The sequence below is a fragment of the Narcine bancroftii genome, chromosome 10 (assembly GCF_036971445.1).
Source record: "Narcine bancroftii isolate sNarBan1 chromosome 10, sNarBan1.hap1, whole genome shotgun sequence".
NCBI classification, from domain to species: Eukaryota; Metazoa; Chordata; class Chondrichthyes; order Torpediniformes; family Narcinidae; genus Narcine; species Narcine bancroftii.
In genome coordinates, this window is record NC_091478.1 from 64,610,975 (window position 1) to 64,636,118 (window position 25,144).

A 25,144-nucleotide genomic window follows, 5' to 3' on the forward strand; every position below is an offset into this window, starting at 1 on the left:
GGAGGGGAGTGGATTGGAGGGGTATGGACCAGGTGCTGGTCAGTGGGACTAGGAGGGTGGGGATTTGTTCCGGCATGGACTAGTAGGGCTGAACTGGCTTGTTCTGTGCTGTATATGGTTATATGGGTCTTATACAGTAACATATTGAGCAATGCAAGAGAAAAACAGGTGAATATTTTAGAGCATAAGGAGCATAATAGGGCATAAGGAGTTAGAAATAAAAACAGAGCATGTGGGTCTTATATAGTAACATATTGAACAATGCAAGAGAAAAACAGGTGAATATTTTAGAGCATAAGTAGAATAATACCTAGTGTCGCCGAGAATATTCTCCCAGAATCACAGTGCGGCTTTTGCGCAAACAGAGGAACTACTGACATGGTCTTTGCCCTCAGACAGCTCCAAGAAAAGTGCAGAGAACAAAACAAAGGACTCTACATCACCTTTGTTGACCTCACCAAAGCCTTCGACACCGTGAGCAGGAAAGGGCTTTGGCAAATACTAGAGCGCATCGGATGTCCCCCAAAGTTCTTCAACATGATTATCCAACTGCACGAAAACCAACAAGGTCGGGTCAGATACAGCAATGAGCTCTCTGAACCCTTCTCCATTAACAATGGCGTGAAGCAAGGCTGTGTTCTCGCACCAACCCTCTTTTCAATCTTCTTCAGCATGATGCTGAACCAAGCCATGAAAGACCCCAACAATGAAGACGCTGTTTACATTCGGTACCGCACGGATGGCAGTCTCTTCAATCTGAGGCGCCTGCAAGCTCACACCAAGACACAAGAGAAACTTGTCCGTGAACTACTCTTTGCAGACGATGCCGCTTTAGTTGCCCATTCAGAGCCAGCTCTTCAGCGCTTGACGTCCTGCAATGCGGAAACTGTCAAAATGTTTGGCATGGAAGTCAGCCTGAAGAAAACTGAGGTCCTCCATCAGCCAGCTCCCCACCATGACTACCAGCCCCCCCACATCTCCATCGGGCACACAAAACTCAAAACGGTCAACCAGTTTACCTATCTTGGCTGCACCATTTCATCAGATGCAAGGATCGACAATGAGATAGACAACAGACTCACCAAGGCAAATAGCGCCTTTGGAAGACTACACAAAAGAGTCTGGAAAAACAACCAACTGAAAAACCTCACAAAGATAAGCGTATACAGAGCCGTTGTCATACCCACACTCCTGTTCGGCTCTGAATCATGGGTCCTCTACCGGCATCACCTACGGCTCCTAGAACGCTTCCACCAGCGTTGTCTCCGCTCCATCCTCAACATCCATTGGAGCGCTTTCATCCCTAACGTCGAAGTACTCGAGATGGCAGAGGTCGACAGCATCGAGTCCACGCTGCTGAAGATCCAGCTGCGCTGGATGGGTCACGTCTCCAACACCCAACCCCAACCAACCAATTTTCCCCTGCAGCCGCTGCAACCGTGTCTGCCTGTCCCGCATCGGACTTGTCAGCCACAAACGAGCCTGCAGCTGACGTGGACTTTTACCCCCTCCATAAATCTTCGTCCACGAAGCCAAGCCAAAGAAGGAGCATAATAGGGCATAAGGAGTTAGAAATAAAAACAGAGCATGTGGGTCTTATATAGTAACATATTGAACAATGCAAGAGAAAAACAGGTGAATATTTTAGAGAAACACCAAAATTTCAGGTGCTGGAATCTTGAGCAAACAACAAGTAGCTGGAGGAACTCAGGAGTTCAGGCAGCAGACATGGGGAGAAATGGGTCAGACAACATTTCAGGAGAGGACCCTTTATTAAGACTTAATTCGTGAATATTTTGCCTCATCTTGTACCTACATCTGAAACATTCAGCTATCTTTTTACAGATGATAAGCCGTTACCGTGATTTTCAAGTACTTTCTACATTTTTTATGACTCATCATTTGGTCAAGATGACAGAAAACACTTTACCCCACTGATCACTGCCAGTAGCTCGGATGGTAAAAAAAAACACACATACCCCTCTATCCCCAGTATTCTCCAACTTTGCAACCTGACAGTGTCAATCTTTCCTCTCATTGACTTGGCCATTTAGCTTCTCTCTGAGCAATTCACCTGACTGACTATCATCTAAGTAGGTACAGTAGTGCTGTCATGTCTTCCCTGTGACTGTATGGGTTTTCCCCCAGTTTCTTCAATTTCTTCCTAGTTATTAAGTTAATTGGCAAAATTAAATTATCCTTAATGTAAACGGGTGGTAGGAGAGTCAGAATAAAGATGATGGACATCCAAGAGAATATATCACAGGGAAATAAACAGAGGATTTCACTGAAAACAAGCATGGACTGGAAGGGCCAAATGGTTTCTAAGTTGAACTGAATAGAAATACAGGAAAGTAATCCTGTGCTTATTGTTTAGGGTTTGATGGTGTGATTAGTGTTATGGTGGAGATTAAGAAGATGTATGCTGCCAGAGTTTTGTACATCACTGATATTCTACAAACAGCAGTGACCTTTCACTTCAATTTTGTGGCAGAATGAAAGAAACCATAGCAAATAAAAAACTTTAGATGAGTGAACTCATCCGCATAAAGTTTTGATACTCATAAACAGGATATTTACATTTTCATGAAAGCCAATATTTACTAACTCGTTTCCTAGGGATTAGTTGTTACATGGACATGTTAACTAGAAATCTAGGGTAGTTGATGGAAAATTTAGAGCATAAATTCCATATGGTACTTTAGTTATATGAATCAGTTTTATTTTTTAAAAGTATCTATTATTAAAAGACCATATATGTTGGATAATGATAATAATTATCTGACAGAGGCCATTTAGTTCATTTGTTCCACGATAATTCCCAGCAGAACAATCCATCAGTCCTGCAATCAATTCTCTCTCACTTTGTGACTGGTAATGCAGTTGGCCACCTCACTGACAAAAGGCAAAGGAGGAAAAACCCAACACCCAACCCCAACCAACCAATTTTCCCCTGCAACCGCTGCAACCGTGTCTGCCTGTCCCACATCGGACTTGTCAGCCACAAACGAGCCTGCAGCTGACGTGGACTTTTTACCCCCTCCATAAATCTTCGTCCGCGAAGCTAAGCCAAAGAAGAAATACTAAAGGTATAGGTAAGTACAATAGCATCTTTGGAAGGAAGATGCAACACCTAGTGTAAACCTACACAGCCTTGGGGAGGACATGCAAATTCCTTGATAGGCTTAAGATTTTAAATTCTAGATCAGAATGGACCACAATTGTAATAATCTGTAAGCACCTTAAACATTCTTCGAAAAGAATGGTTTCTTCTGGCATTATGAATGAGCAGGTAAATATTACATCAAAAAAAGGAATTAAAAGTCATTGCAGAGACAAAGTTTCATATGTGGTATTTAATTGTAACACACGCCCAGCATGAACCAATTTAAAAAAAGAACATCAGAAAATCTAAATACACAAAAAATGCATTTTAAAAATAAAAACATACTTCTAACATTTGTTTCTAAATTTCATGATTTCTAGGAACATGAGTGACAATGATTAAAGCACCATGGTGATCAGTAATGCAGTGAGTGATTTGGACAAAAGGTAATAGGAACCAATTTTAGTGGTGTTGCTCTCAGATTTAGTTATTTCATTTTATTTTGTAAAGACTTGCCACACAAATCATGTGTCCTTCTGCCTGAAAATTGGATAAATATACCTTGCCCATATGAGGTTATAATCAATTGGTGAGGTCAATGTTGAATACCACCTTCATAGTCCAAATTAGCACCAAATTCAAAAGGTACCTTTAAATCACCACATCATCATGGACTGTTGAAAGTAATGTGCCACAGAGAGCAAAAAAAATCTTATTGAATACCACTGAAGTGTGAACTTTGGAACTTTGAACAGCTTCTGCATCTTGCAACAGCTAGGTTTAAATTAAGAACTCAATTAGAAAGGCTACGATAGATTCCCAATTTTTCCAAAGATAATTATTCTAAAGGAAAGTTTGGAAATATTTGATCCAAATATAGCTTTTATCAAATTAAACTTTTTTTAAAATTGTGAGTTGAACTTTTTAAATTTAGCCATACATCACAGTAACAGGCCATTTCGGCCCATGAGTCTGTGCCGCCAAATTTACACCCAATTAACCTAAACCCCCGATACATTTAGAACTGTGGGAGGAAACCGGAGCCCACAAGAAAAAATCCACACAGACACTGGAAGAACGTACAAACTCCTTACAGACAGTGCAGATTCGAAACTCGGTTCCAATCGATGGTGCTGTAAAGGCGTTGCTCTCACCACTACGACAAACATGCCGTCCTATGTCTAAATTTGAACAAAGTTCCGAAATGTATTTTTTTCCAATCGGGGTTTTCATTTTATAGCTCATCTCTCATCAACTTCTGCGTGGACTAAGGATTAAAGCTTCCAGAATCAGAGATTCATGACACAGGAGAACATTCCACTGTCTTCATACTTTTGTTTTATCAGTGATTTTGTCATTAGTGAAGACTCTTTTGAGCACCACCTGTGATATCTCAATATCTCCTTGACCAATAATGTTCAAAGATTACCTTTTTTCCCCAAAGATAACTTACTAATTGGGTTATAAAGCTCAGCATTTAATTATTTTCCAATGTCTGGTGTTGCGCGCTGATTCAACAAACAATCCTATTTCCCTTTGCAACTGCACCCTTAGCTATGTCAACACTAGTCTCAGTGCATCACTCAATTGTAATTCTTCATAAATATCTGCACAATTTCATCATTAACTGTCATGGCCAATAAAACACTTTTATCTCGTAGGTCTGATTAAAAAAAATTAGAAAATTGAAATGTTCTCCCTTCCTGACTAACTATTTCCAGCATTCTTGTTTTTAAACGGAGATTTTCAAAAGCTCATTCAATTGCTCCTTGGGTGCAAAAATTATTAGATTGCCTCAAGAAATTTAGTAATTATTAACATTTAAATTGTGCACTTAATTAAATTTGTGAAAGTGAAAAGATTTAAATATTATATTGAGTTTTCTGTAGTTTTGTACCAAATATTTTGTATATTATTTTGTCAAAGGCTTTCCGAAAAATTAAGCTTGTTAAAAGAAATTGCAATGGCAAATTCTGCCAAAATTATGTTCTTAAGAGCAAAAAGTGTCAACTCTATTCCTGATTCATCTAATTCTTTTTTTAATGTTGATGACCTTTTATGATTTATGAGATTCCAGAATATCCACAAGTGAAAAATAGTTATAACCAGTCAAACAAACCTCTGTGTCCAATATGGAAACAAGGCTATGATGTTTATAGAGTCACAGTGCTGACATTTATATATACACAATATTCTACTGGGGACCAAACGATCGACAAAATCACTCTCAGTATCAATTGTTTCTTGACAATTAGAACCTTATTCTGGTTTGATTAAAGAGCCTGTAGTCAGAAGGCTAGAGAGACAAATATACCTGCATCTGCCTTCTCCTTTGAAGTGTGCAATTGGGCTACATTCATAGAACCTCAGTTTTTAGCTGAGCAGTTAAGTCAGCACTCCTGCTAAATTATGGTGATTTACAGGAGCAATAAACCTAATCTATAGGAAAGGCACAGGTGCAAAGCTTTCAGCAAGAAATTAGCAGTCAACAAACGACTGCAATTTCTTTGGTCCTCTACTAAAATCTGGTAAAGCAGTATGATTTCCTTTAAATAGATCTAATTCCAATAGAGTCATATTGCTGATTAGGACAGCAAACAGAATCAAGACAGCCAACAAATATCTTCCTGCATTTATGGTAAGTATCTCTCAGTGAAACTGTCGAATAACAATTTTTTTCCTGATGGTATGGTGATTTTATTAATGTTCTCTGATGGTAATTGCTCTAAATGCAATGATTCTAAAGTAAAGAGAAACAAGATTGTCTTTTGTGGTAGCTCCAATCCTTCCATGACTTACTGCAACTGTCACCTCTACTACATCCTATGCTACTCAATATTCAGAAAATCATCAGCTTGGCATTGGAAATCTTTTAGTGTATTAATGTAACTGTATCAAAAAGAAATTATTCATGAATAAATACAATGAATAATGTGCTCAAACAATATCAGTAATTTCAAGTGTTTTGTATGGTGCAGTTCATCATTTGTAACAAATAAAACTTTCAGAAGCATTAAAAGGAGTCATTCCTCAAGTCAAGTTTCACTTTGTACCATCCCACTTAGCATAGATAAGAGGAAGGAGACAAGGAGATATGAAACCTTATAACCACATCACAACTCTTTCAGCCCAATTTCACTGGGACCATGTCAAATACCCCAAGTTCCTTGTTTCTTATGGCCAATACTTCTCTTAAAATCAGGATGCTTTAAAGCAAAACAAATAAAATTGAGAAGCACTGTCACCTGTACTCATTGTCTGTGGCCTAAAGTGAACAGCCACCAAGCAAAAGCCCCAGTATGAATGTCAAACCCATTCTTGCATGGAACGTTTACAGTACAACAGGAGTCTTGGTGTTCCCTTCTTCTGCAATTGGATGATGGCATAGATCAATCCCAGAATGCAGAGCAGCAGAATGAGTGGGACTATGACAATCACTATATTCATAGCTCTGGTATAGTCATCCACAGGGATATTAATATGAATGTCCACCTCTTCTTCCCCCTCTTTTTCCTCATCTTCTTTTGTCCCATCTTCTTCCTCACCATCACCAATATCATTATCATCATCAATATCCAAATTAGGTTCCTTCTCAGTAAAATCAGGTTCAACATCCATACGACATCCCATCCAGTCACGGAGGATGGATTTTGGATAACCAGGCTCTGTTCTTAGCAGCTGATTGTTAAATTTCCAGTATTTGGTACCTTTGTAAAAATGTGTATAAGCTGCCAATCAAACAGAATCAGTTTAGACATGGCAACTCAATAAATTCAAATGCAAGCCAATGGTAAACAGAACTTCTGTGTAATTAACTCATTCAACACTTTATTGGACTGAACTATTTTACCACCAGAGATTAGCTATTTCCTGAAAACATTTGCTTATTCCAACACAAAACCCCATCAGTATTTGGGCAGACATTACAGACTATGACTGTAAAGCATTAACCACATGATGTCATTGTGGAAACTGAACTGCATATCACACTTCAAAATATGATGCCTTAATGTTTACATCATACAATAATAGTTTCTTATCTTGTGTTTAATTCAATTTCTTTGTACAAATAAGAGGTTCTTTCATGTACTATCATCACATCCACGTCTACTAAAACGGACTCATTATTTTGTCCCAATTCTTTACCTCCATCGTCTGTGAGGAAGGCTCCCTTTGGTGATGATGGAATGCCTTTCCAAATAGTTATTGGCTTTGGATAGCCACTGTCTACTGCTCTCCTTTCTTCACTGAAACGCCAGTAGCTGAAATCATCAGAAAGTCTGATTATCATTTAATATTTTATTGCAATATCATAGCAAGTGCTTTGCAATCTCACACTATTCTCTAAATATGAGAATTAAATCTCAGTAACTGAATTCACATTAAGCAACATCCACAGAGACTGGATCTAGATCAGAAAACCCAATACAAAATCACATCATGTATGTCAAATGAAGTGTGGGTAAGAATCATCTGCAAAGCATTATCAAAAATGTATCGGGCCTAGGAAATTGCTAAATATCTTGTAGTCTATAAAATGTAAAGGATTGTACATTTATTGTGAGGTTACCCTGACTTCAGAGTACAGGAACATTTGAAGAATGATTACAAGCCCTCATACTGTGTTCACAGAGAAATTAATTTATTATAAATGTCAAGACACTAATCCAGCCATTGTCAATCTTTTTTTGGTTAAGGCCCCCTTAGAACTCCACTCAAAGTCAAAATCAAGTTTAGTTGGTTTCTTTCATATTTCTCTACTATTGACTACTAAAAAAAAATTATGATCTCAGTCTGTGGCTCCGTTTAAAAGTGCTGTGGCCACTGTTGATGATGGCTGCATGTTCCTATTTGGTTTCATGGATTAATGCAGCGAATGAGGGAAAATTTGTATAGTGAGTCCTACTGCCAGACTCAATACTCTTGGGAAAAGTCCTTTATTCATTGCAGTCCAACCTCTCCAGGAATTGCTCTTTCATTGCATTGTGGTGCTGGGCAGAGGGAGTGGGTCTTGAATCTTTCCAGCCACCTTTCTTCTCAGACACCTATACAAATGATGGTTTCAACTCCCGAAAGCAGTGGTAAAAGTCTTAGGTTTCTCCAATGGACCTTTGATCTTCTCTTAACACTAAGAATATTGGAATTTTTCACACTTCTTTGGCTGGCTCTCCTTTGTTTTTATTACCAAAAAGGGTCCAAAGTAATTTCTTACAGTACCTAACTTGAATATGTTTGGAATTCCATCTATTAAAATCAAATAGAAAATATAGAAATCTAAATAACACTGGATACAGGATTTCAAAGGATTTAAAGAAAGACTTTGATTTGGTATTAATTCTACCAAAGCAGAAAGAACCCAAATTGTCTGATTGTAAAATAAAAATGGCAATATAACTCAAAGCAGACCTGTTTCCTTTGAAGAAATAAGTCTGACCAGTAATTTCCCACCAAATGGCTGCATCAATCCCATCATGAGGCATTCCAGCACCAAGTTCCATCAGATAACGGGGATAACCTGGCTCCAACATTGCTTCGTGGAACAGCCAAAATTTATCACCTGAAAATGAACAAAAATTTTTATTCAATTTTAAACTAAAAATGAATTCTTGTCACCTTGATGTATATGGCTAGAAATTCTACTGCAAAGGAAGACATGGATTAAAATGACACAGTGTATTCTTAATGAAAACATTTGAGCATGCAAAAGGCACACCGGATCTTCAAACACCAGTTGAAAACCTGCATTCCTTGAGGTAAAGAGAGCACTGAATCCGACTACTGATGGTAATCAATACTGGAATTCATACATCTTGGGAAGCACTAAGTGAAGAATTGCTGCCCAGACTTGGAACAAACACCTTTTAACATTGCTGATAATTGACAGCCAAGTCAAAGAGATAAACCCATAGAGAGGGGTTCCCCTGCTCAAAGATTTAGGAGCCTTTCAAGGAAGGAATGAAGATGCAATGGGAGTAGAAGGCCACGTAGCAATAGTCTCAGTATTGCTGGTTTCAAGATCTAACTAGTAGATGATCACACACATTTAGTAACAAAAAAATTACATTTACTGTCAAGTATGCAACTACTCACTTGCGTTCTTTACTTAACTAACTTAGCCCCAGCAATCAAAATTCTTAACTAATCAATATATTTCAATACCAACTAGAAAAAGTGCAATACGAGATCCTCTATTAAGGAATGATACAGGGCAGATGACAGAAGAGTGTTTGGGGTGGGGGGGGGGGGGGGAAACACATTTGGTCCAGTGATCATAATACCAATAGTTTCAAGAAAATTATGGATAACTGAAGATGCAATTTTCTCTAAATAGAATACAAGAGGAGGATGTGATGATGAAGCTTTATAAGACACTAGTAAAACTTCATTTGGAGTATTGTGAGTAGTTTTGGGCTTCTCAGATTCAGAGGATGTTCACAAGAATGCATGTAGGAATGATAGGGTCATCATATGAGGAGCATTTAACAGCTCTTGCCCCGTACTCTTGGAATTTAGGAAAATGAGGGGAGATCTCATTGAAACATTTTGAATGTTGAAAGGTATGGGCAGAGTAGATATAGATTATTTGTTTCCCATGGTGGGAGAGTCTAAGACAAGAGGGCACAACTTCAGAATTGAAGAGAGTCCACTTAGAACAGAGATGCGATAGAATTTCATCAGCAGGAGATTGGTAAATCTGTGGAATTTGTTGCCACAGGTGGTGGTGGAGGCCAGATCAATGGGTGTATTTGAGGATGGGGAGAAGGCAGAGCAGTGTGGTTGAGTGAGAAAATGGAACAGCTGATGATTAAATGGCGGGGCAGACCAATGGGATGAATAGCCTATTTCTGCTCCTCTGTTTTATGGTCCAAGTGCTAGTTCTGTTGTAAAATGGCAAAATGTATCTCTCAAAAGCAGAGTGGTTTTAAATGGAGATTTTAACATTTGCTTATTTGGCCCAAATCAACCCATTCATATCTGACGTGTGCTTAGGATATATTTTATTTGACACCAACAAAATCTTCTGAAACCAAAAAGTAACCGGACCATATTGGACTTATTAATAAGCAATTACATAAATCTGGATTAGTGCTAATCAGTGAACAAATATCTATTTAATGCAGTTGTTCTGTATGTTCTCTCTTCTGAAGCTTTCAGTAGTTAAATGACCATCTTATAAAATGGATTTACTTATGCCCAAGTTGTGCTGAGAAACAAAATCGTGTCAATTTAGAAACTACCCTGGCATTCTTGAGCTCAATTCACGATTGAACTTTTCACCCTTACAGAAATAAATTGGAGATTTTGATTGCAATCTATACTGTTGAGTACTCACTAAAAAAGGTTGGTGCATGCCTCACAGGGATTGGAAATGTAATCCCAGTTAAATGGTCCTGCATTATGACATTGATGTTTTGCACACAGGCAGCATCAGTCTGCCTCAGCTTTCAATTATCAGGATAGTGGAGATCTCATTCATGGTTGCTCCATAATACTTCATAAACTTTTTGTACAACTCACTCCAGAGCTACACACTATGATCTTACACCGTTGATCATTCCACACATTACACTAGTATGTGACAACTCACAGTGCAGACTCAATGACAAATAACCGTGTATTGGGAAAGGTTGCCCGCCCCCCACTCCACACACACACACACAGTTCTCTGTGCATCTCCTCCATATCATTATAGCAGCCTCTTATTCAATCCAGAAAATGTTTCTTTAAACTCTCAGGGATTTGTCAGCTATCAGTCAAGCAATGACAAGGCAGTTGCAATCTTATCGCGCAGCTCACACATGGGGAACTGCACAGGTCCTCTAATGATGCACAATTTTGTGTTCAATCTATCACAGTGCTGCCAAGCATCTTTGGCCAATTTCAGGATATCCTGTAGATGATCTGCTTGAACATTAATATCAAATGCAGTGAATGTATTTAGTGCAACAAAGATATTTAATTTTGAAGCACCAATGTCTAAAATGCTTAGGACCACTCTGACAGGCCATTTTGGCCCACGAGCCCATGCTGCCCAATTTACACACAATTAACCTACACCCCCAGTATGTTTTGAACAGTGGGAAGAAACGGGAGAACCCACGCAGACACAGGGAAAATGTTTCTTTCTTCTTTTTCTTTGGCTTGGCTTCGCGGACGAAGATTTATGGAGGGGGTAAAAAGTCCACGTCAGCTGCAGGCTCGTTTGTGGCTGACCAGTCCGATGCGGGACAGGCAGACACGATTGCAGCGGTTGCAAGGGAAAATTGGTTGGTTGGGGTTGGGTGTTGGGTTTTTCCTCCTTTGCCTTTTGTCAGTGAGGTGGGCTCTGCGGTCTTCTTCAAAGGAGGCTGCTGCCCGCCAAACTGTGAGGCGCCAAGATGCACGGTTTGAGGCGTTATCAGCCCACTGGCGGTGGTCAATTTGGCAGGCACCAAGAGATTTCTTTAGGCAGTCCTTGTACCTTTTCTTTGGTGCACCTCTGTCACGGTGGCCAGTGGAGAGCTCGCCATATAATACGATCTTGGGAAGGCGATGGTCCTCCATTCTGGAGACGTGACCCATCCAGCGCAGCTGGATCTTCAGCAGCGTGGACTCGATGCTGTCGACCTCTGCCATCTCGAGTACCTCGACGTTAGGGGTGTGAGCGCTCCAATGGATGTTGAGGATGGAGCGGAGACAACGCTGGTGGAAGCGTTCTAGGAGCCGTAGGTGGTGCCGGTAGAGGACCCATGATTCGGAGCCGAACAGGAGTGTGGGTATGACAACGGCTCTGTATACGCTTATCTTTGTGAGGTTTTTCAGTTGGTTGTTTTTCCAGACACAGGGAAAATGTACATACTCGTTATAGACAGCACGGGATTTGAACCCTAGTCCCGGTCGCTGGTGCTGTAAAGGCGATGCGCTAACCTCTATGCCAACGGTGCCTCTCCATTAATATTGATCCCACATAGTGTTGCTATGTTTCAAATTTAAGTAAACCAATTCATAAATGGAATTCATCGTACTAGTATACCAAACAGGTAACTGATTAATTTTCTATTTAAAAGTTATCTTATAATTCTGTGATGAATATTGTTCAGTGAAGGAAACCCCTAACATTTTTTTTCTTTTGAGAACAAGATAAAGTATCAAAATCTCCAATACAGATGGCAGTGCAACTCCTATCTTACTTTGCTGAATGGATAAATAAGATGGCTTAATTATTTGAGTCAGGTCCAAGCAGACTGCTGGCCAAAAACTTTGCCTTGCAGAATCTCTGACACCAGAGTTGGGTATCAATAATAAGAAGCACATCAAGTTCATTTCAATTTGGATATTAAAATGAGCTTTTGGATAACAGTGAAAGACACTTCATCAAAATACTTTTGCTGTTCTGAGTCTCTGACATATGCAATATCAACTCTTTAACTAGCATGAAATAATTGAATATCATCCAGGAAGTAAGTTATACAAGCTGTTCATATCTGAAAATACACATTATTTTTTATTGTGAATTTATGTAATCATAAATTAATATTTCTTCTACAATAAAAATAAAAATGTTTACTGTTTATCATTTCAAGTAGTGGAGACTTTCCAAAACAATTAGATCTGGATCTCTGAAATAGCCAAGCCGTGTTTAATTTCCACAGCTTGCCTATGTCCAATTTTGGCTTTGGCAAAATGCAGCAGCTCCATCCATATGCTGTGTAGCTCACAGTCTGTGGTGCTTGTAAGGAAATGGAATTTATAAGCAGCCTTCTGGGAATGTTCATGTGATGTACATGCTGCATCGCCCACAGATTCTCCGTGATTATGTTTGGGAAGTCAAGAAATAAAGGCAAACTGAACAAGCATGTATTTTCACCAAAAATCTTCCAAATTAGTAGATATTGGCCCCTTCCACTCTCATCTATGAGGTAATATGCTGTTGGCGAAATAAAAATACATAAACGGAATTCAAGGTCAAAGACTCGTTCACAGGAGTATTGTCAAACAAAGTCTAACAAAAGGCCACTTAAAGATCTATCAGATCAAATGTTAGTCAAGAGATAGGGTGGAAAGATTTTTTTAAAGCAAGAGAGAAAAGACAAGGGTTTAAGGGAGGTATTTCAGGGTTTGAGACCTTGGCAGCTAAAAGCATAAATGCTAATAATAAAGCAATAAAAATTGGAAATGAATAAGTTGCCAGAATTGGAGGAGAAACCTTGGTCTGTAATTGGATTGAGGCAGTGGGGAAAAAAAACCAAAACCAAAGAGAAAAAGGAAAACAAAACTAAAAACAAGTTAAGCATTTTTAAATCAAAGCTTTACAAAGAGCTACAGAGCAAACAGAATTTAATGGACTTGAAGATGTGGAAAGCAGTGATGAAAATTAAAATTTATAGGAGCCCCTTTATCCAAAAACTAATTTTAAATAACCAAATTTGCTGAAAAGCAAAGTAAGTTAGCAGTGTGCCAGTGTTGAGAGGCTTTGGGAAGATAAAAAGACAATGGATATAAGAGACATGGCATTCACATTCATAAAATAAATGAGAAAATTGAATATTCATTAAATGGTGAGAAACTGACAGATATTAGAGGGACTTGTGTGTTCTTGTCAATAAATTGCTGAAATTTAAAATGCAACTTCAGGAATTAGGAAATCAAATGGCATGTTGGCTTTTATTGTAAAAGGATTTGAGTACAGTAGTAGACAGATTGCTCCAATTACATAGGGTCCTTGTGAGACCCCATGAGAAATGCTGTGTACTGATCTGATTTGCCAAGGATATATTTGCTAAAGATGAAATGCATAGAATGTTTACCAAATTGATTCCTGTGACAGTGGGTTTGCTACATGGGGAGAGGTTAAGCATACTCAGCCTTTACATTGTTGAAAAATGAGATGTGATCTCAGTGAAATATACAAAATTTGTATATTTGACAAAATAAATGTAAATACGTTATCTTCCCAAAGAAGAAGAATCCTGAACAGCTAGTCAATAATTTATATATTGAAGGAATCAAGAGTTATGGGGAAAGGCAGTCCTAGGGAAGACATCAATCATGGTGGAACAGGATTAAGCAGCCAAATACTTATTCATAATTTTACCCAGAAGGTTATTAGATTGTTTTCAACATCTAATCTAGCAACAATCAAGACTCAATTTCAATCAGAAATGTCAGGGTACATTTCTATGACTTAATTTTCATCAACACCATCCATGCTATCCACAGTCTTACTCCATTCCAGCATTTACTTTGCGTCTTTCTGCTGAAATGGAGACAGAGTGTAACAGCCAATAAAAGGAAAGTTGAAAACAGCTAAATGGATAGTTCAAGTCTTGGTGACAAATAGTATGTGTTTGTTGTTGGTATCAAGTATAGAAAAGGTTCAAGATGATAGCTGTAAAAAGATAAGAGTCCAGGGTTAGATTTTATTGGTGGATCCTGCAAATTCAGCAATTCTGTTTGAGGGCCACACTAAGGCCCATCAGAATTTAATTTGGTTAAATTAGATCCAGTATTGGTTGACCCAGTCACTGTGTGCTCATTTTTTGGAGGGTCACTGGCAACGTCAGGATCTATTGCTCATCCCCAAATGACGCTAGAACCAAGTTATTTAACCAGTCATTTCAAAGACAACCACATTTTATGCCCGGAGTTACATACAGGCTGAGGACCAAGTAAGAATAAATATTTTCCTCTCCTGAAAGGCATTCATAAACAATGCTTATTTGTACAACTATTCAATAATTTCATGGTCAAAAATACAAAGATAAACATTTTAAAAGTTCAATTTTTTTAAACATTCAGTCAATTTATTTTCCACAGTTGTTGTGAGATTTGAACTTAGCTCTCTGGGTTAATCTCTCTCTGTGAGTCCATGCCTCAGAATTAGTAGTAAGAAAAAAGTTAGAGACTGTATAAAGGGGAAGATCAGGCATTCAACCATTGAAGCCTGTGCTGGGAGCTCATGCACTGATAATAAAGCAGACTACAGAAAGATATTAATCTTGTGTTGATAAGGGAGAGGGATGAGGGTGCACAGTTGAACTGGAGACCAAATTTTATGAGGAAACCTGGAAGGAAAGATTTCGGCAGAAATCAAATGAATCAATTAATCTTAACCTCCAAAATTTGCATCACCTCGCATGTCCACATGAAAAGATCCAAGTTAAATTTAAAGGGACAGCTCCTCAATAGAAATTGGAGGTAATCATTGTGCAATAATAACATTCCAGATTAATGACAACTTGCAAGAGTTACTGCTAGGTGCAGTCTGAAGTAGAAAGTGGCAAATGGAGCTCCTCGGCTATTGCTCTCACAAAGAAGGCGTTGGAAGTATCTGAGGAGGGTAGCAGCAGTGGTGCCCATGACAAAAACATAATATAGGTGGAAGCATAACAGTCTATCCTTGCCTGGAAAAGTAAGCATACAAGCCTCAATACATCTTTCACTCTGTTGTGATAAACAATCCCTACAGTATCATTTTTGTCCCTGCTGAATTTTTTCCAGCATATTGCACTATTTCAATTCTCCAGTCTGAATTGAGAAGCAAGTTCAAATTACCTTTAAAAAACACAAACTTTCCATCATGACGTTCATATGCTGCATCAATATTAGGTGGCAATCCTCTCCAGAAATGGTTAATAGGCATTGGATAGTTATCCAATACTCGGTTATTTCGAACTCTCCAAAACCAAAGTCCCTGTTTAGGCAGAAGAGCAAATACAGATGATAAAAATTTTGGATCTGCTAAATCTCAAAATCTTAAAGCTTTAAAATTTCTCTTTTCCAAGTGTATTTATCAAAACTATCTCTGCTTGTGCAGATCTGAATGTTATGTTACTTATATAATACAATGCCTTGGTGTTAAGATATCTCTGTTGTAATTTAAGGCAGTTCATTGCATGTTAGCAAGTACATACTTGCTGATCCATTACTTTTGTTGCAAGATGCTATGAGCTTCGAGTTAACAATGTCTTATTGTTGTTCAGTTGCTGGTACTGGGGTTTGGATAGAAATAAAAATGACAACCCTACAAATGCAATTAGAACCATAGAACACTACAGCACAGAAACAGGTCCTTCAGCCATCTCGTCCATTCTGAACTATTTATTCCAACTAGTCCCATCAACCTGCACCCAGACTATAGCCCTTCCATCCACATGACTGTCCGATCTTCTCTTAAATGTTAAAATCGAACCCGCATCCACCACTTTGTTGGCACCGCTTTCAACACTCCCAACGCTTTCAACTTCTCCCTAATGTTTCCCAGATGAAGTGGAGATTCTGGATGAAAATGGAAACAACAAAGGACACCTGACAGCTGTGGCAGGGCCCAAATGACATAACCTGCTACAAAACCAAATCTGGTGAAATAACAGACAACAAATCTTCCCTCCCAGAAGAATTCAATGCTTTCTAAGCCTGATTTGATGAAGAACCACCCTTCCACACTCCCACAGCCCCTGATAATCCTATCCTGTCTCTATCCAAGGATGAAGAGTGTGCAGAGTGAATGGGAAGAGGTTAAGCATACTCAGAAAAGCGAATCCAAGGAAAGCATCTGGTTTGGACTGAGTACCTGACCAAGTATTAAAAATCTGTGCTGACTAACTTATCAATATATTCATGGATATCTTCAACATCTTACTCTGACAGAGTGTGGTACCCATCAGTTTCAAGCAGGTATCAATCTTACTGGTGTCCAAAAAGAGCAGAGTAACCTGCCTTAATGACTATTGACCAGTAGCACTTACATCAACAGTGATGAAGTGTTCTGAAAGGCTGGTATTGAAGCACATCAGGACCTGTCATGGATACGTTCAATTTTGTCTTTCATAGCAACAGGTCCATCTATGGTGGATGCCATTTCATTGACTCTACACCAGTGGGTCTCAATCTTTTTCTTTCCACTCACATACCACTTTAAGTATTCCCTATGCCATAGGTGCTCTGTGACTAGCAAGGGATTACTTACAGTGGTATGTGGGTGGAAAGAAACAGTTTGAAAACCATTGTTCTAATCATACCTAATTGACTAGTTATGTCCACGTTTTCATAACTCCAAAGGAAATGGGCCAATGACAATTTTTCTCAATCAAAATATTTCAGTAACAATTTGCTCTAGAGCAGTGATTCTCAACTTTCCCTTCCCACTCAGGGATTGCATAGGTCCAGGCCCACACTCTCAACATCCCTTCCCAGATCCAGCCGCATAGTGAGGACCAATACAGTTGGGGAAAGTTCTGTTGCAGTGAATGACCAGACCAAGCTTCGATGCAAAGGATGCTCTTTCTGTGCTTCACGACATGTGTTTGCTAGATGGCTGTTCACCCTACAAGAGGTAAGAGGGTTCATCCGCCCTTTGAAAGGTCTTGTTTTTCATCCTGCAGGGTGTCTAGCCACCCTTCACACCAGGCAACCCTGGTGGGGGAGTCGATTTAGTCACTGACCGTCTGACCCTATGACAGGTAGTACTGGATTACATAGTACAAGTGGTATTCCAATGAGTGACCTGACAGGAGCAGCTGCTACCCCTCCACCATTAGACACCTCACATACAAACTCAATCAGGAACTCACTTAAGGACACTTACTTGTGCAATTTATTGATTTTTAAAATTCTCTCTGTATTGCAGTTTGTTTACATTCAATATCTGTTTATAATTCTTTATTTATTTACATGTACACATTGTGAACAATTTTTTTGCTCTATCAATAAGTGGTAATTCTGCCTCACCCACAGGAAAAAGAATCTCAGGGTTGTAGGTGATGTCATGACAATATGAACTCTGACAATAAATCTAAACATGTCACCTTTTACCCTCAAATCATGTCCTCTAGCCTCATCAACTTCAGTGGAAAAAACGTGTTTGCATTTACCGCATCAACACTCCTCATAATTTTGAATACCTCTATCAAATTCCCCCTCATTCTCCCATGCACCAGGGAAATTAAATTCAAACCTATTCAATCTTTCCCAATAACTCAGCTCTTCAAGTCCTAGCAACATCCTTGTAAAATTTCTCTGCACCATTTCAATCTTATTGATATTTTTCTTGTAGGTAGGTGACTCAAAACTGCACACAGTACTCCAAATATGGCCTCATTAAAGTTTTATACCACTTCAAATCATGTCAAGTTTATTGTCATCGGATTGTACAAGTACAGCCCAATGAACCAACATTCTCCAGTCCTTGATGCAAAACATGCAGACATACAACCAGATATATAAACACAGATACAGACAAACAATACATATGCAGGACAAGTATTGATATATACAAATAAATAAAGACACAGTTCTGTAATATGAGAGTCTCAGATGGTCAGTGTGAGCAGTTCCTTTGGTCGTTCAGCATTCTCACTGCCTGTTGGAAGAAGCTGTTCCTCAGCCTGGTGGTGCTGACTCTGATCCTCCTATATCACTTCCCCGACAGGAGCTGCTGAAAGATGCAATGTGCGGGGTGGAAGGAGTCCTCAATGATTTTTGCATACCCTCTTCAGACAACAATCCCAGTAGATCATGTTGAGGGGGGGGGGGGTGGGGGGGCAGGAGGGCAGTGATCCTCTCTGCCACTCTTATGGTCCTGTGGTTTGACCTCCAATCCATTTCTCTGCAGCAACCATATCACATGCATTCGGCCAGGACACTCTTGATAGAACTCATATAGGTTGACATAATGGTGGCCGGTAGACTTTCCTGCTTCAGTCTTGTCAGGAAGTGTAGTTGCCATTGCTCCTTCCTGACAAGTGACAAGATGTTGAATGTCTATGATAGGTCACTAGTTAAGTGAATTCCAAGCAGGGTTGGCGCCAGAATGCATGCTAGAAGGGGGCATTAGTGAGTTAGAGGGGGGCATTGCTGACAGGATCCGACCTGCTGACTGGGCGGGGGAATGATGTGCTAGCAGGAGCCTACCTGTCGTTGAGGCCATCCAACGTGGGACAAGAGGCCACACTTTTAATTGCATCAAACTTGACGCACGCTTATGGCATGGCCGGGGCACGCGGAGAGTTGCTATCATGCGCCAGCCTAGGCGCTACTGACGCAGGAGGGAGTGGGGTGTGTCTGATGACCAGGGATAGCCGCAACCACATGGGGGGCACAGCACCTTGTTTTGAGGGGGCAATCTTTGCGCTAACCCCAACTCCAAGGAACTTGATGTTCTCCACTCTCACTACCACAAAATTGTTGATATGTAGTGGAGGGTGGTCGCTCCTGGTCCTCCTGTCCTCCTGTAGTCCATGATCATCTCCTTCATCTTGTCCATGTTGAGACTCAGGTTGTTACTCTTGCACCATTTGATGAGATTTCTTCCTCTACTCTGTAGTGTGACTTATTGTTGTTGCTGATGAGACCCACTAGTGTGGTGTCATTTGCAAATGATGCTACTGTTGGAGCCGAATCTGGTGATGCAGTTACATGAACAGGAAAGGGTTGAGCACACAGCCCTGAGATGTGCCAGAGCTTGACCTTCTGCTACCAATCTGGACAGACTGGTCTTTTGGTTATGAAGTCCAGGATCCAGTTACAGAGAGGGGTGTTAAGTGATTGCGAGGACAGTTTCTCCACCAGCCTCTGGGGAATGATCGTATTAAATGCCAAGCTGAAGTTAATGTACAGCAAGGTTAAGAGTATCTTCTGTGGAATGGTTTTTTTCTATAGATGTATTGAAATTGGTTCAGCATCTCTGGGAGGTGTGCTTTGATGCATTCCATCACCAGATACTTGAAGCATTTCATAATGATGGAGGTCAGTGCAACAGGGCAGTAGTCATTGAGGCCTCTGAGTGATTACTGATGGTGGCTGTCTTGAACCCTATGGGAATGATGGATGGGCTGCTGCAGTAAGGTGTTGAAGATGTCCATGAAGACCTCTGTCAATTGGTCTGTGCAATCCTTCAGTACTCGGCCAGGTATGTTGTCTGTCCCACCACCTTGTGTGGGTTCACTTTTGATATGGTTTTCCTCACCTTGGCTGTGGCTATCCAAGGGCCCATTCATCGGGGGACACAGTGCTTTCTTTGGCGTCATCCTATTTTTCTCATCAAACGTGCATAAAGGTATTCAGACTGTCCAGAAGGGAGGTGTCACTTTCACATAACATCCAACTCCTGTATACAATATTTGATACAATATTGGATACAATAAAGGCCAATGTGCTAAAAGCTTTCTTCACAATCCCATCAAAATGTGATGCCAAGTTTTCTTTGCAATCCTATCTACATGTAACATTAGTTAACATCTCCTTGTAACTCTGAAATTATTCTAATCTGCATTAGCATCACTTGTAGAAAGTGATAATAGACAGAGCATGCAGAAATAATTTATTGCAATACATAATGCACCACAGCAATGCTGATACCAAGCTCTTGAAAATTCTTCATAAATTCTTTTATGTTGTTCACATTATTGATACACAGACCTAATGATTAAAAGCAGACCAAAATGAATGTAATCCATCTTTACCTTAAACACAAACATTTCTCCCCGCAACATTGCCATGCTATCGAAGTTCCCATCACATATATTTGGGCCATATTTTGTAGTTCCATCTGTAGTATCAGGTTTGCCTGGATCAGGGTCTCTTGGTGCTGGCTTTCTGTCTGGTGTTTTGGGAGGTACACGTTCAGGTTTTTTTGGTCTCTGTGGTGTCAAAGTTGGCAATGAATTTGTGGGTTTGGGTTTGCTATTTGGTGGACCTTGAAACAAGAAAAAGTCAAAAAGAAATAGAAGTTAACCATTTACAAAGCTGGAGAACAAGAGATGGAAATTTTTTGACAAAGAGATAAATACAAATTGTCAACATCAATTAGGAAAGCAAAAGGATACAACAGGAGCAGCACGGAATCTCATTAAATAAGAATATGAGGTATCAACTGAGTGAAGCTACAATACAATGTAAAAACTTACCCAGATATGTCTTTTCCACAAAAATCAAAACAACATCCAGTTAATTACTGCTCCATTACCTTTCTCATTACAGCTAAATGGCATGCAAACACTAATAACCTGTGATGCACTGTCAATAACTCAAAAGACTACAGAGTTACAGAACTATCTGCTTTTATTTACAATAAATTTGAAGTTTATCCTGTGCTGTGACCCAGGCTTTCTGGGGTTGGAGCCTTTATACAGGGTCAAGAGGGAGGAGCCACGGATAGAGTCATAGAATGGGGCAGAGCCAGATTAATGAGTGTATAGCAGTTCAGCACATTCAACCCTTGTTTTTTTATTTTGTCCAGCGGGGTGACGTGGGGAACAAAGTCTTATAAAAGTCTTAGAGGTCAAGTCTGTCCGGAAGAGAGTCAGTAGCTTTGTTTAAGCTAGAGCCGTTGTTTCATCCTGGACCTCCAGCACTGTGACCTGTTGGGGGCATGGCAGTTCAACCAGAGTGACTGGAGCGGGGGCAGAGCTAGGGTACCCTGGTATGTAGTGTGTGTCTATGGGAGGGGAGGTTGCTGTTTAGTGGGTATGCTTCTTGGGTGCCCCTGCAGTTGCCTCGTGCCCATCCGGGTAGGCTACATACGCATATTGGGGTTTGCATGGAGGAGCTGGACCCTTTCAATCAATGGGTTGGTTTTATGGCCTCTCATGCTTCCATAGCAGGACTGACCCTGGGGATGTCAAACAGGATGGCAGGGTGGTCCCTGATGTCAACTTCCTGGGGAGGGAGAAAATTGGTTTGTGAGGTATAGCATTGGTGGCAGTACATAATAGTGACCTGATTGTGTGGTGCACCTTGGTAAGGACCTCCTGTTAGTGAGACTGCCAGCCCCCTGGACTTGAGGGCAAGGAGGATGGCCTTCCACACAGTGGCATTCTCATTCTCCATCGGGCTGTTCCCTCAGGGGTTATAACTAGTGGCCCTGCTGGTGGCAATACCTTTGGCCAGGAGGTATTGGCATTACTCATCACTCATGAATGAGGACCCCTCGTCACTGGGGACATATGATGGGTACCCGAATAGGGTGAACAAGTTGTGCAATGCCCTGATGATTGTGGTTGTGGTCAATAACCGTGAGGAAGTATGCATTGCTGTTGACGGAGGGAAGGGGGCCCTTGAAATCCATATTCAGGTGTTCAATAAACTGTGGCTTTCACCAGGTGCACCCTATCTGGTTAGTAGTAGTGTGATTTGCACTCCGTGCAGACCTGGCAGTCCCTGGTCATGTCTCTGACATCTCCGATGGAGTACGGCAGGTTACAAGATTTGATGAAGTGGAAAAATCTCATGATACCAGGGTGGCAGAGGTCATTGTGGAGGGTTTTGAGGCAGTCTGTCTGGGCATTAGTACATGTTCCTTGGGACAGGGCATCTAGGGGCTCATTGAACTTCCATGGCCGATACAGGATATTGTATTTATAAATGGAGAGTTTAATCCTCCACCTCAAAATTTTATAATTCTTTATCTTGCCCTGCTCTTTGTTGTCAAACATGAATGCCATGGCCCATTGGTCCGTGAGAAGGGTAAAACGTCTGCCAGCCAGGTAATGCCTCCAGTGCAGCACTGCCTCAACCATTGCCTGATCCTCCTTCTTGATGGGGGAGTGTCATCATGTTCTCAGCCAACACAGACTGAAAGTTGCATGCTTGTGCGAGTCTACGCAGGGTCTGGAGGAACTTGTCGCTCAATTCATTGTCTACAGGTAGCCAGCATGTGCCTGGCATATATCTCATTGACTTTCTCCCAGTACTGGTCCTTGAGTATGTCCATTGACTCCGTGTACGTTGAGGTGTCCCTGATCTTCGGAAACACCCGATGAGCGACCCGGGAGAAGACTAGGTGCAGCTTGTTTGCCTCTGTGGTAACAACGCCGGTGGAGTTCTGTAGAAAGACCTCAAAGCAGCATAGCCAGAGTTCAAAGCAGTCTGAGGCTTCTGGCAATTGTAGGTCGATCTCTAGCTTATCAGGCTTCAAGAGTTGTTTCATTGTTGGAAAAAAATATTGTAAATAAAACTCATGCTCTATCAATAACTCAAAAGACTAGAGGCTTTTATTTACAATAAATTTGAAGGTTATCCTGTGTTGTGACCCAGGCTTTCTGGGGAGGGGTTATGGTGTTGGAGCCTTTAAACAGGGTCAAGAGGGAGGAGTCACAAAACAGGGGGGAGCCGATTAATGAGTTTACCACATTCTGCTAATCTATGGCTCCAACAAAGACTAATCACTTTCAAACTAGCAATGGTCCAAAAATAGATATTACTGCTGAATTCCATTTGGTTTGTGTGTGACATCAAGTATCCTTGGTTAACACAAGTCCAAGACATAAAGAGAACTCCCTTTCTTGGAATCACAGGTCATATAAAAGATGTTTCTTGTTAATGGAGATTATTGATCTCAGTCAAGGATATCACTGCACAAGTTTGAACCGTCTTCAACCAGAGTGACTGGAGCGGGGGCAGAGCTAGGGTATCCTGGTATGTAGTGTGTGTCTATGGGAGGGGAGGTTGCTGTTTAGTGGGTATGCTTCTTGGGTGCCCCTGCAGTTGCCTTGTGCCCATCCGGGTAGGCTACATACGCATATTGGGGTTTGCATGGAGGAACTGGACCCTTTCAATCAATGGGTTGGTTTTATGGCCTCTCATGCTTCCATAGCAGGACTGACCCTGGGGATGTCAAACAGGATGGCAGGGTGGTCCCTGATGTCAACTTCTGGAGGTTATTGCTTCACCAATAACCTCCTTCACAAGGTGAATAATGAATTTCCTCATTCACAATTTCAGTATTCAGTTCTATTTCAATTCACAGTTCATATCTGCATGAAGAACACTCAGGCTTGGTCAAGCAACAATTACGCCACACATGCCAAACAATGAAATTTGCAGCAAGAAAAATAGTCTAACCATCTCTGGTTATATTCAAAGCCAGCAATCAATATCTTAATACCATATCTTCTGGGTCACCATTGGCTGGAAATCTATCTGGATTACTCAATACAAGTATTGTAGATTCAGAGCAGGTCAGAGACTAGATAGTTATGGTGAATATTAACCTTCCAACTCCTCAAAACCATTCTGCAATTTATGTCACACCAGAAATTGGATGGAATATGTCTGGGCAAATAATTATTCAACCAATAATCCTCAAAGTGACTGACCATATATCTGCTGGATTCCTCTTAGGTCATCTTCTGGGAGTTCAAATTTCTCTGTATCCATCCACTGATAAAAAGGGGCCATTATAGCATTTGGATTGCTGGAATGTTCTAGGCCCAGAGCGTGGCCTAGCTCATGGACTGCAACAAGGAACAAGTCATTCCCTGTGGAGAAAAATAAAACATGGAGATCAAACGTTAGTAACCTATTACAGTCTACTCAAAAATCATTGTAATCTAAACCTTTCACTTCATATCAAGGGTGAAGAACAAGTTCAAGTTTATTATCTGATTGCACAAGTACAATCCAATGAAACAGCGTTCTCTGGTTCTTGGTGCAAAAACATGCAGCATATATACAGACAAACATTATATATAATACATACAGTATATAGAATGCCCTCGATAATGTTTGGGCCAAAGACACCCTTTTTCTTTATTTACTCCTGTGCTCCAGTTTTAAATTTGTAATTAAACAATTCATAAGCAATTAAAGTGCACATTTCAGATTTTAATCAAGGTTATATGTATACATTTTGGTTTGACCATATAGAAAATACAACACTTTTTAATGCATAGTCCCCGCATTTTAGGGCACCATAATGTTTGGGACTTTTGGGTTCACAGGTTGTTTGTGAGTACTCAGGTATGCTTAATTGCTTCATTGATGCAGGTATATAAGAGAGCTAAGCTTGTTTCTAAGCTTTTGATCACCTTTGGAGCCTATATTTGCCATTTTTCAACATGAGGACCAAAGTTGTGCCAATGAAAGTCAAAGAAGACATTATTAGGCTGAAAAGCAATATAAAACATTATGAGACATTTCCCAAACCTGAGGATTACCAAAATCAACAGTGTGAAACATCATTAAGAAAAATTGGTGAGGAGTCACGTGATGGAGTAGTGGCCGGTCGGGGAACTCCAGCCCTCTCCGGAAAAGTTAAAAAAAAACAGAAAACACAAGGGC

The 25,144-nt window shown here is 40.3% G+C and overlaps 1 protein-coding gene across 9 annotated transcripts in view; it reads right to left on the reverse strand.

Annotated features, from left to right (window-relative positions):
- Positions 1 to 3,356: 3,356 nt before the first annotated feature.
- The window catches only part of LOC138744644 (matrix metalloproteinase-15-like), a 108,761-nt gene continuing 86,973 nt past the window's right edge, over positions 3,357 to 25,144 (reverse strand). For all 9 annotated transcript variants that reach the window (XM_069901114.1, XM_069901115.1, XM_069901118.1 and 6 more), the window contains 6 exons: positions 24,181 to 24,342; positions 20,548 to 20,780; positions 15,641 to 15,779; positions 8,513 to 8,663; positions 7,253 to 7,368; positions 3,357 to 6,834 (listed from right to left, as the gene is read on the reverse strand). In XM_069901114.1, the coding sequence (XP_069757215.1) occupies positions 6,413 to 6,834; positions 7,253 to 7,368; positions 8,513 to 8,663; positions 15,641 to 15,779; positions 20,548 to 20,780; positions 24,181 to 24,342 (1,223 nt within the window). In that variant the 3' untranslated portion in view covers positions 3,357 to 6,412. The remainder of the gene's footprint in view (positions 6,835 to 7,252; positions 7,369 to 8,512; positions 8,664 to 15,640; positions 15,780 to 20,547; positions 20,781 to 24,180; positions 24,343 to 25,144) is intronic.